This window comes from Anabas testudineus, chromosome 4 (genome assembly GCF_900324465.2).
Source record: "Anabas testudineus chromosome 4, fAnaTes1.2, whole genome shotgun sequence".
NCBI lineage: Eukaryota > Metazoa > Chordata > Actinopteri > Anabantiformes > Anabantidae > Anabas > Anabas testudineus.
This window is the reverse complement of record NC_046613.1, coordinates 10,175,233-10,187,805: the sequence shown is the minus strand read 5'-3', so window position 1 is coordinate 10,187,805 and position 12,573 is coordinate 10,175,233. Positions and strand designations below refer to the sequence as shown.

Below are 12,573 nucleotides of genomic sequence, written 5' to 3'. Positions count from 1 at the left end.
CTATAAACACAAAGAGGCAGAAATCTTTCTAGGCATATCACATCAACTTCATGACTTTTTGTTTTGGTCTCTCACTTGCACTGTAGACACATCGGGATATAGTTGCAGTAGGAAACCACAGCATCTGCCTCATTGCCTGCAAAGAAAGAAATCCATTGTAAACCCATTTAATGTTTAGCAGTGAGTCAGAAAATGTTTAGTCCTTGTGAACTGTAGAAAGAGCAGTACATTTACCTCACAGTAAGAGGCAACACAAGATTTATCTGAATTCGATATCATCAATGGAAGATGAGTTTTAGTGTATGTGGATTCATCTTTTGCCTAGTCACCTGCAAGCTCTCACAGCCATTAACAGCCTCTGAGTTAAAACATGTTGATAGAAATGAATGCATTTAATGGCGGGGCTATAGTGTTTTCTTTTATTAAGAAAACAAGCAAGTCCTTGCTGTTATCCATCCATTCTGCCCATGCTTTTTGTTTTAGTTGGAGGTTGTGGGACAGTTTAAAAACTCTTCCAATAATTAAAATGCTCATACATTGAAATTAGAACTCATAAATGAACTAAATAAGAAATACTATAAAAATTGTTATTGTCTCTTCTCACTGGTTTTTCCACTTTTTGTATTATACTTAGATTATAAAAATAGAATCCCAGTTAGAGATGTTTTTGTTTCTGAATTTTTTTCTGAAAAAGTGCTCAAACGGCACACTAAATGCAGCCCTAAAAAGCTGGTAAAATAAGTGAAAGTACAAATATCAAATAGAACATACATTTCGGTGTCATTGCTGTGATGCCAATATTTAATTTATTTTATTTTAACATAGATTCCATTAAAAATCTACAGTAAATCTATTTGTTCAAAAAAAGTCAAGCAATCCCAAAGATTCTCAATAAGGTTAAGGTTTGGACTCTGTGGTGGCCAATCCATGTGTGAAAATGATCATGCTCCCTGAACCTCTCTTTCACAATTTGATGCCGGTGAATCCTGGTATTGTCATCTTGGAATATGCCAGTGCCTTCAGGGAAGAAAAAATCCATTGATGGAATAACCTGGTCGTTCAGTATATTCAGGTAGTCAGCTGACCTCATTTTTTGGGCACATAAATTTGCTGAAGCTAGACCTGACCAACTGCAGCAACCCCAGATCATAGCACTGCCCCCACAGGCTTGTACGGTAGGCACTAGGCATGATGGGTGCATCACTTTACCTGCCTCTCTTTTTACCCTGATGTGCCCATCACTCTGGAACAGGGTAAATCTGAACTCATCAGACCACCTGATGTTCCTCTATTAGAAAGTTCTAAACCCAGTTTTAGTAGATTCATCAATCCCCTTAGCTGTTTTTTTTTGTTTGATTCCTGCCAATAATTAGAGCCTTCTGAAACAGATTAACATCTTTTCCACTACCACGGGATGAGTCTTCCGACATGTTTAAGAAATGAGAAGCTACTCACTGCAAGAGTTAGGGTTAAATAACTTGTTGCCAGGCGAAAAACAATCATTCATGCAGTAATTATCCAATGGGAGGCTCTTACCCATTTGCTTAGTTAAATCCAGATGATGACTTTTTTTGGCAGGCAGTGTTTCTTCCTTATCCATTAAGTCACTTTTATTAACTCCTTAGGTAAGAAGGTTCAGATTCGGAAACCGGCACCTGGCCTGTCAGACGTTGCCCCATTACGGAGGACTTCTCGACCCGTCATCATCTCTAGCAGTACACTAAAGAAAGCCACAACTCAGCATAGGCCAATCCGAGATCGCCTCACACATCTGCTGGCCCTCAAGCCTTACAAGAAGCCTGAGCTGATCCTGAGGTTGCAGAAAGATGGCCTCTCACAGTTAGACAAAGACTCCCTGGACAGCCATCTGCAACAGGTTAGTCACACACATACACTCGCTCTCCCTCTCTTTACATATTATGTATACATTCAGTAAGTCAGAGGCAAATTATCCCTCTTGATCATCTGCAACTGCAGAAGCTAGTAGACTCACCTTTTTCATTACCTAGGTGGCAGACCTTAATGGGAGAGACAACACCTTCACACTGAAGGACTTTTTGTATAAGGAAATTCAGAAGGATTGGCCAGGCTACACAGAGGGAGACCAGCAGCTTCTCAAGAGAATCCTGTTTAGGTAAGTTGAAGATTTGAGCTCTCACTTGAAACCCACACGCCACCTTGCATATGTAAGTTACACACTGACATCATTTTGCAGGTAAAAGCATGTAAATTTACAAACATACTTTTACATACTTAAATTGGTGTAATATACATTTTTTGTTTAGCCATTTTGATATCAGCCTACTGGCCCATGTCATTTTTTCAGATGGAACAGAACTAAGTCCCTCAGCTTGTGAGTAACAATAGCGGATATTGTATAAGTACATTGCATTTCTAAAATAAGAGATTATTTTTATGTAACCTAGGAAAGGAATGTGTGACATACTTTAACTATACTTACTTTAAATGGATAGGCCTTTTCAAACTTTAATTCAGTGTGTTATGGACTGAGGATTTGTGACACTGTAAAGCCCCTTATTTTGTTGTTTGTGTTGACTTTGTGGTGTGACTTTGGTATGATAGCTCTGGTATGTAGGAACTGTAGAGCTATCTTTCATAGTAGACAAATGTTCCAATGTAGAAGAATCACATATACATGATTAGGATATATAAGGGTATGTAGGGTTGCAGTCTGTGCATTTTCCCCACTATCATGAATGATGTAATTCTAAGTATAGATGTGCACATTTGCTGTAAAGCCCCTTTTTAATACAGGACCTTGGACATTACAGAAAAGCAAGTTTTCCCACCCAGCTATAGAACTAAGCAGCCAGACAGCAGTGCTTAGTGTCCACTTTGTGTTTATGTGGTGAGCTCAAGAATAGCTCCTATTCTTAGTGATAAGCTCTAATGTACCTGTGGTGCAAACCCACTCTAAGCTAATGCTAACATTGAGTAACCAGAAGAAAAGACGCACTTGGGTGTGAGAATGCAATATGATGCAATAAGCATGTAACATAGAAATGTACATTTTGTGCTGGGTTTGAATTTTTTTCTAGCTTTTGTAGCTTTAGGGTAGATCGAATTTTTGCATCTACGTACACTGGGGCTGCAGCTATTGATTATTTTAGTGAGTATTCTGTTTATTGTTTCATCGATTAACTGAGTAATCTGATAAGATAGAAATTACTTTAATGTAAAAGCAGCAGCAAATATAAAAAAAGAAAGGGGGGGGGAAAGTCTCTTAAAATGAACAACTGTTTTTCATGTTATAAAAATCAATATTATATTGCTTAAATTGCAGACGAAAATATTATGGCAAAACTAAACCCATCTGTTGCATTTAAGGCCATATTACATCCTGAGTGTTAAATTATTTTCTAAAATGCAATTTAACTACTAAACTAAACTACTACTAGTACTGCCACTTCTAAGAATACATAAATAACGCGTTTGAGTTGTGCAACTTTACTTTCAGGCCTACAAGTTTCAACCTAACTACAGCTCTATCATAACGTCAGCCTTTACTGTCTACTTGGAGGCTTTATGTCATTTGTAGGAGACGAAAACAAGTGGACAGGAATGTTGGAGCAACTCGGACCAGAGTCTTGAATGGGTCCAATTTTGCAAAGCTGCCCATGCAAAACTTTGGACAAGATCAAACTGTTACTGTGTTTCTTTGTTGCGCTTGAACAAAAACGACGAAGTTATGAAAGTTATTCCTGAGAGTACACCTTTTTTTATGTGAAATGGTAGCGTCCCTTACCATGTGTTGGGTTCACTCTGTGGTTGCGTTCTACTGAGGTCATAAAGCTTCACGTACTGTTTTTGAGGCAGGCTAGTTCTGTTAAAAATAAATGCTCTGTACAGAGTTGTTCTTTGCTTCGAGGCAAAGAATTTGCATCAAGGAGTTTTAGCAGTAGAGTTATTTCAGTTTCTTGAGGAACCATTTTAGCCAGAGTGTACACAATTTTTTTTTTTTTTTTTTTTTTTTAGTTTTTGTGGTCGTTTCAGTAGATTTTCTATGTGCATGTACATCTGCACATATCTGGAGCTTGTTTGTGTGTGCCTGTGTTTTTACTGTACTTTGAGCTCTGTGAGTTTATCAGCTAACTATGAATCGTAGCCTCCCACCTAATACTAACTCCCCCTCCCCAGGTTCTCCAGAGATTTGAGCTAGTGCAGTCAGTCACGCTGGAGTAGTGCACCAACATGACTGGAACGCACATGATGCAACAGTGTTCCAGCACACGCTGATCTGTGTGTGAGGTGGCAGAGGTCCAAGGTTCAGACGTATTGGTCAGCCTACAGTCTCACTTGTAGCTCATGCCTGTCTATCCTACACTAGAGACACAAACACACATACCCTGTTTGAAGCAGGGTGGGGCATTGACAAGACTTGGTGTACCCAACTGCCCCCTACTGATAATGTCATCAGCTATAGCAGCATCTGTGCATGCAAAGTGCTCCTATACATTTCAGACTTAAGTGTCATGTTTGCGGCTGTATTTACTTGCATTGATGATCTTTTAAAATAGAGCTAGAACTGTATTTTCAAGCAAGGGACTAAAACTTTGCTTCCATAATTTTCTTAACTGCTAGTTAATTTATGTTATGTTCAAGAAATTAAAACCACAACTTTTGCTGTTATACTTAGAATTGTCGTTATGTTTGGTTGTGTTGGTGTTGTGCTGTTAACCTTGGTTGAATAGCTGAATATTGACGCAGCTCTTTTGTTTTGATAATTCTGCTGCATGACAAACTAATCTAGTACATACTGGGGTCAGAGTATTGTGTATCATAATAAATTTAAAGCTCTGTTCACACTTGGATTGGCTCTTGGCTAATGTGATCAAGTGGACGGGTCAAAGTACAGTACATAATACAGTTATTCAGCCTCTTGTGGATGTTCTCTGGGATATAGTGGCAAGAAGACAAATGAAGTATGTCACTGATTTATTCAATATTGTATTGTGCATATTCCATACATGCCCAACATTTATACCCAAACAGAGCTGCAGTACCTTATTTTTTTTTCTCCCTCCCTTTCTCTCGCTGTCATGCCACTGTCTGTTGTCTTGTCGCAGTTGACATGCAGCACTGTCAGCACAGAATTTTACATTAAATGTTCCAAACACTCTGAACATTATTAAACTGACAAATGAAGCTTTGTACAGATTTAATAATAGAAATTGAGTTTTGTTTTGTGTGTGTTACAGTTAATGTCAAGTAGCTCCTCCTTTAATCAGTTGTCATAGTTACTCAGCTTCACAAAGAGACTGTTATAATTTATTTATTTTTTTAATTCCTCATACATTGGTTGAATTAGCTTATCACTAAAGAAATGGCAGCTGTATAATTGGGACCTTTTTGCTTTAGAAAAATATCTGAGAATTTGTATTCATCACTGCCAAAAGCAGATTCCATACGTTCTATAGTCTGGGATGAGTTTGTGCCTGGTCAAACAAGTTTTACTTGCATAGGAAGAACAATCGGATAACTAAAGTCTCTTTTATTGGTATGTCGGTGCTGATGGAAATAATGTTGTGACATTAGCAGAGTAGAGACATGCTGGTTTGTAAGATTAAATGCTGCAAAAATTATATGAAGCTTTTTCTCTCTCTCTTTCTCTGTGTGTGTGTGTGTGTGTGTGTGTGTGTGTGTGTGTGTGTGTGTGTGTGTGTGTGTGTGTGTGTGTGTGTGTGTGTGTGTGTGTGTGTGTGTGTGTGTGTGTGTGTGTGTGTGTGTGTGTGTGTGTGTGTGTGTGTGCCGTTTTAGAAAACAGTGCCAGGCTCCGAACAATTCTGCGCCTGCACCAGCGAGCCCACCTAAAGAGCCAGCCAGCAGCTCTCCATCTCAGGTGAGCTTCTTGTTTATCCTTCTACCTGTATCTCACTTCCACACACTTCAGATTTACTACCTTAATGTGTCATGGATCATATGGTTGGTTAGTGATGATAGGTCAGAACTGCAAACATTTACAGCACATTATATACATTTTTCTGGTATTTTCTGGTTACATGTATAAGAACCCTGTAACTTTTGTGATCCGCTGGTTAATTTTATTCATTTGTATAATGTTTTCTTTTGAATTTGGTGTGATATTGTAAAACACTTTGCACAACTAATCTTTAACCAGAACCTGCTTACCTTCAGTCATTCTAGATGATCTATTGATGTGTATCCAGTTTTTCAAACTTATCTATAACATTACCAAACCCTACCGCCTGCTTAATGAATTGTCCCTGCTGTCTGGTGGTTTCTGGTATTTCCCAGGGTGTTTTTTTTTATTTTTTTGTTTGTTTGTTTTTTTTGTTTTTTGTTTTTTCCTGTTTCCCTCAAATCTGACGTGTAATTTCCTCCCTGTCTCTCAGTAAAATTGAGTTTCTGTATATGTTCTCTGAAATTATTCCAGTTGACTGGTGGTATATACTAATAATTATGTGCTATTTAAAAAAAGCTTAAGAGATAACATTGAGATAAGATTGGTAACGTAATATTTCTTGCCCTTCTGTTTATAGGTCAGGTTAGTTTACCTATTGTTTACACTTCCATTAGGAAGAGGGAGGAGCTCTTTGCTCTTAATATAGCTCTTCTGCTATATTAAGAGGTTCCTCCTCTAAGGTTCTTCTCACTTTAGACACCTACTCTATGCCCCTTTTTTCCACTCCCACCCTAAGTTAACACAGTACACAAACAAGCAAACAGTAGCAGACTCTTTTTAGGCTTAGTGATATAAAAAAAACAACAGGCAAAGCTATGTATAAATAATTGGGTGGAGGTGCATAGCAAACAGGGTGAGACCATGTTTTCACTAAGATGGAAAATTTTAAAATGACCTGTCCCAGTTAGCACTTAATTTCCAGTTATTTTGAATGATGAAGTGCAAAAACAAAAGGGCAGATCCCTTCCTCTTCAACTTCTGTTTGGGCAAAAAAGAAAATTCTTACAGCTGACTTTCTCTGTACTTACTTCTTCTGAAGGGGACTGTTGATCTGAAGGAAACTATAAACCAGTGACGGCTTATTGTGAAAAATGTATGAAGAAACTTTTAGTCTGCTTCTTGCTGTTGTTTCAGAAAGTAAAGCCTTCCTTTTGGGACAGTAGCACTAAGTGATTTTGTCAGCCACTCCCAAAGATATTAGTGCAGTCTGGGTCAAACAGGGCTTGTCTGTAAGGTAATACCTGGTATTGTGAAAATGTAACAGCCAGGATAACCTCAGTGTGTCTAATTTTTTTACTGTTATATTTGTTTGTAGCTTTCTCCATCTATCTGCTTATACTAGGTTCTCACCCCTGAACACCCCCTTGACGTCCGCAGACCATATTATTTTTTGTTTGCACTAATAGTAGTTGGATAGTAGTTTTAATTTTATTCTGTGGTGAATCGATTCATGTTAAATTTTATTTTGAGGTCTTCAACTAAAAAGACACTTTCTGTTTTGCCAGAAACGACCTGCTTCTGACTTCATTGACCCTCTCACCAACAAAAAGCCCAGGATATCACACCTCACCAGCAAGGCTGCAACAGCCCCAGTTAATGGCAAGCTCAGCTCCTCCAACGGAAGAGGAGAGGCAGGAACAACCCAGGCAGGAGTAGCAGGTTCTATGTCAGACAGTGGCATGACATCAAGCTCCCAGCAGCTTCCAGTGCTTGATATCCCTCGTCCTTTCGAAGCACTGTCGGACGTCAGCAATGACTCTAGCCACAATGGGAGAGATTGTGACTCTCAAGAAATAGCAGTGTCTGAGCGGCTCAGCCAACCTCCTTCCCTTTTCTCGGGATCAACGATACTTAGTGTGTCTAGCGTAACCACGTCATCTCCTGGACAAACATTCGTGGAGGGAGCTCGGGACAAGAGTACTTCATCCTTTAACAAGTCCAGAAAAAAGTCAAAAAAACATAAAGATAAGGAGAAAAGTAAAGATAAGGAGAGAGCAAGAGAAAAGGAGAAGGGGAGGAAGAGTCACGAGGAGCGTGTGTCTGAGCCTAATAAAGCCTGTGAGATTAGCACAGGAAACCTCGAAAGCAGCAGTATTCCACACAAAAGCACAGGTGACTGCAGCACACACTGAGATCATCTTTTTCTTCTGCACAAAAGGTCTTATTTCCTACATTCAGTTTCACAGTGCTTGCATCAGATAAGAGAATTCTGAATAAGCCTAGTACTTCATATGTGGATGGGCACCAGTTAGTCATCTCTGTGAGTAGGTGATGTGTCATGTGACCAGTGTGTGTCACTGATTAAACAGAGACCCCTGCTGTTCAGCTTTATGCCTTCAGTAACCTCAAATAGACACCTGTGAATCCAAGTGGCAGACAGCATCTTCAGAGCTATTCTATGTAGTGTTGCCTTTGCAGTTAATGACAGCGGGTTTTATGCAGCGATACAGCAAATATAAGCTGTTTAGATTAATGCTATTTTCTAACTGTCACCTTTAGATCTGAATGGAATGTGCAACAATACCAGTATCCCTGCATCATCACCTGAGGTGGCAGACTATTTATTGTGAGTATTTACCAAGTGTATTTCTCAATATATCTTTCAGCCTTGGCACTAGCTAAAAGAGGTCTGAATTCTCCTTAAATTCATAAAAAAGCATAACAGAGCTGGGCCCTGGAGGAAGAGATGTGTGGCAGAGACACTGGGGGATGTGAAAAAGGACAGGTAGAGACCAGTGTTCTAAAACAATGCAGGTGTAGTTATTTTGTCAGTTGTTCCTTTATCAAATAGCTTAGAGAGACATTTACAAACCTTTAATTGGTTACTGCCCCTTATCAAATACTGTACTTCTGAGTAGTTTTTTCTTCAAGATCAATGATAGCTGTCAGCACAGAATCTGCTAATACCTAATTCCTTTATTCCTTATACCCTTTTAAGTCAACTAAAATAAATTAAGAAGAAAGATTAAAGTGACTAAATGTTAATGTAATTTTTAATGCTGCCGAAATTGTGGACATAAACATACGTTTACGTTGAAGTGCACAGCAGCTTACACACAGGGTTGGACAAATAGTTATTGAGCATGTGTTGTTGTCTGAGGTAGGAAAGCTTGGAAATCATAAAAAAAGAAATTTAAATGTAATTGGTTTGTAGTGGACACCTCTTATTGAGCTTCCCTTTAATAAACCTCACCAAGGTTACTGAATAGACTATTATATAAACACTCTTACACTAAGACTTCTCTCTTAAAATCTTTTGTAACATATTTTTCCCTCCTAGGAAGTACACAGTAATCAGCTCTCCAGAGCAGCGTCAGAGGTATAAAAACGATTTCAACGCTGAGTACAGTGAGTACCGAGGTCTGCACGCTCGGATAGAAGGCATCACTAGACAGTTCACTGTGCTTGACAATGAGCTCAAACAGCTCCAACAAGGCACAGACAAATACAAGGTATATTCCTTAAAGGACACAAAAAAATCTGCAATTTTTGTTAAAGCATTTTGAACAACTTAAAAACTGTTTGAGTAAATCACATCTCTCTTATTTCTCACTTCAGACAATCCACAATCAGATACTTCAAGAGTATCATAAAATAAAAAAGGTACGTTTTCACATGCTGATTTCATTGACAGAAAGTATTTGAGAAAATTTCAGACTGTGACTGTTCTTCTCCTTCTGTCTTTTGCAGACTAATCCCAACTATAGCCAAGAGAAGAACCGCTGTGAATATCTACACAACAAACTGGCACATATAAAGAGACTTATTGCTGAGTACGATCAACAACAACTTTAAAAGTAGTTATTAAACATTGTTTCCCTATTATCTCTGGAAACCAAGCAGATAAAGGAAAACTCTGGATTCCGCTTGTGCTAAAATATTTTCTCATGAAAAATGCCATGAAGGGAGTATTCCCCTCACTTGGGGCTAAAGGCTCTGGTGAGGACTAAGCAGGACGCATATTGTTTTGTTTTGTTTTGTTTTGTTTTTGTTTTGTTTTTTTGTTTTTTGTTTTTTTGGTGGGGGGGGTCTGGCTGTGTGGCCAGGTCCATCTGTGTAGTTACAATGCATCCAGAAAGAAAGATTCTTTGTGGCTTTGTTTTTTCTCAACAGCCCACCCTACTTGTGTGCACAGAGGTCTGAAAGAGGTCCTGGATTTGAAACTGGATGAGGGGGACGCTGAGATAAAAACTAAATGCAACTAATTTGTTTTTGATTAAAGAAAAATGTATTGAATGAGACTATGGTTTCCCCATATACTGAAGCAAATGGGCATGATTGTGGAAATTACTTATGTCTTTCTTTTTATTTATTTTTGACTCTTAAATGGAGGAAGGAGGGCGAGTCTGTTTTACACTCCTCAGTATCAGTACTTAAAAGCTGTCTCTCTTATTTTCTATCATCACATCTTGAATGTCATCCAGCATTTTAATCCAGAAGCTGCCTTGCCCATCGAATGTCCGTCTGTTGGCGTTTTATTGTTTTTCTCTTTTTAAAGAGATGGAGATATAACTATTGATTAAATGAAAACTAACTAAAAATGAAAGTGCTTCTAAATGCACACAGTCAGACGTAGGTTGGTGCGCTTGGCTTTTCTTTTCTCAAACTCTGTTAAGATGTCTTAATTGGGGACATGAATGTTTCCCTCTAGAACTAAAGATTTTCAGTGTCCTCACTCAGCTATTACAAGCTGTTTGTTCATTGGTTACAGCAGTGTTCCTTAGTTATGGTCCATCATATACTGTCACTTAAAACTATATTAGATAGTTAATTGGTTTTCTTTCCAGTATTGATGATGACGATGTTGATGGCTTCTGTAGAGAATGAATTATGTGACTTGTCTGAAGAGTCCATCGCCAGCTTGACTCCTCATTAAACTATGGAAGATCCTCTAATTGTACGATGATTTCCTCTTTAAAATGTTTTGAAAATTAGGCGGATCTACAGATCTGATATATACTAAGTTACAATACTTCACGTCACATTTTAGTTATGTTGAAACAAGTGTTTACAGAGTTTATAAGTAGATCAAGTTTTTTGTTTTGTCCGCTCATCAGCCCACGTGGTAGTCTGTTTGAGACGACCATTAAGATGAAGCCATTCTTGATTATCGTTCCGAGAGGAGCCTCGTGGACTTCCTGCTCAGAGAAGGAATGCTCACGTAACCACTTTTTGCCTTTTCAGATGTGATGTCAGATATTCAGTGGAAGATGACCCAAAACTTAGTTTCCTGGATCAACTCTGTCCTCTGAGATGTGTTGCATCAAGACAGATCCACTCAACTTATCCGAAGTCTAATTAAAAATTAATTAGAAATGCTGTATCGGAAGTCGGGTTTAGTCAGCAAACGCATTTCTTGTATCTTTTTATGTGAAAATGAATAATGAGCACTTTTTCCTCCTGATCTTGCTGTTACCTGAGGGTTTTGTCCAAATGACACTTTTCTCTTTGTCCATCAGAGTGCATGTTTTCTGGATGTGTTACAATGAGCAGTCTTTGTATCTTTACTTAAAAAGAAACTGCCCAAGGATATCAAAATCGAAGCAAAGGCCTAGTCCAAGTGTATTATTAATTAATCAATTAGACATGGCTCTGACCAGCATGTACGTATACCAAAGTGCTTACCAAGTTGGATGAAACAAATCGCTGTACCAAATGTTGGCAAAGAAACATGTCAGTATTCTCTACTTCCTGGTATCATTTCTGTTGTCCTTTATACTTTATAATCCAGTGGAATCTGTCTCAGTGTTTTCTTGTGAGAAGTCAGAGGAGGGTCCTTCCTTTGCATGACTGAGCTCACGTGTTTCACTGCAATGTCAGGTTTCACATTGAATCTCTCTCCTAATGCAAACACTACGCCCTGTGCTCTGAGACTCATCACAACAGTGCTGCAGGGTAGAAACTGACGCTGGATGATGTCTGAGCAGGAGCTGATGTGAATGTTTTGTTGCCAGAATCAACACTTGTTGCAGTACTGGACGATGACAAACAAGAAAGACACTTTCCACAAATTATTATTATTATTATTATTTTTTTTTTTTTTTTTTTTGAACTGTATCTTGTTCTGACATGATTACTGTATTACTTCTCTGGTCACATTACGGTCAAAATCCATTGTGCAGGAGTTGATAAAGTAAACGCCTTTTGTTCCGATGGAGAGTGATGATATGCCAGCACAGGAGTACCACTGTATGAGTGCCAAAATGACCTGTTGTATAGGTTTTTTTTTTTGTTTTTTTTTCTTTTGTCCGAGTCTACACATGCTGCTGTATAAGCAAAGAGGGCTTTGGAGAAGAGTCATGAAATGTTGTTGCTAAAACCCAAAGCACGCTTTTTGAAAACCATAAGGGACTGGGACTGAAATTGATTTGTTTCAATAAAAATACTTTGACAAAAATCTATGATTTATATAATGTGTTGAAAATGTAACGCCATGAATGCAAACGCACAGAGATGCAGTTTGGCTCGTGTCTGACAGATAAACAAAATGGCAACACCGTTTTTAAAAAAAGGATCATATGTTATCTAAAAAGGTATTTGTATTCAAGGATACAAAGAACATTTGTTTATAATTACTGATGCCTGTACAGGACGTCCTGTAGATGGCAGCAATTTCACACAGTTTCCAA

General features: G+C 38.4%; 1 protein-coding gene across 2 annotated transcripts in view; it reads left to right on the top strand.

The window, feature by feature from the left end:
- Positions 1-12,302, top strand: part of ell (elongation factor RNA polymerase II) — a 33,808-nt gene extending 21,506 nt beyond the window's left edge. For both annotated transcript variants that reach the window (XM_026345693.1, XM_026345694.1), the window contains exons 5-12: positions 1,626-1,876; positions 2,010-2,134; positions 5,779-5,860; positions 7,450-8,056; positions 8,444-8,510; positions 9,225-9,396; positions 9,503-9,547; positions 9,635-12,302. In XM_026345693.1, the coding sequence (XP_026201478.1) occupies positions 1,626-1,876; positions 2,010-2,134; positions 5,779-5,860; positions 7,450-8,056; positions 8,444-8,510; positions 9,225-9,396; positions 9,503-9,547; positions 9,635-9,739 (1,454 nt within the window). In that variant the 3' untranslated portion in view covers positions 9,740-12,302. The remainder of the gene's footprint in view (positions 1-1,625; positions 1,877-2,009; positions 2,135-5,778; positions 5,861-7,449; positions 8,057-8,443; positions 8,511-9,224; positions 9,397-9,502; positions 9,548-9,634) is intronic.
- Positions 12,303-12,573: the final 271 nt, after the last annotated feature.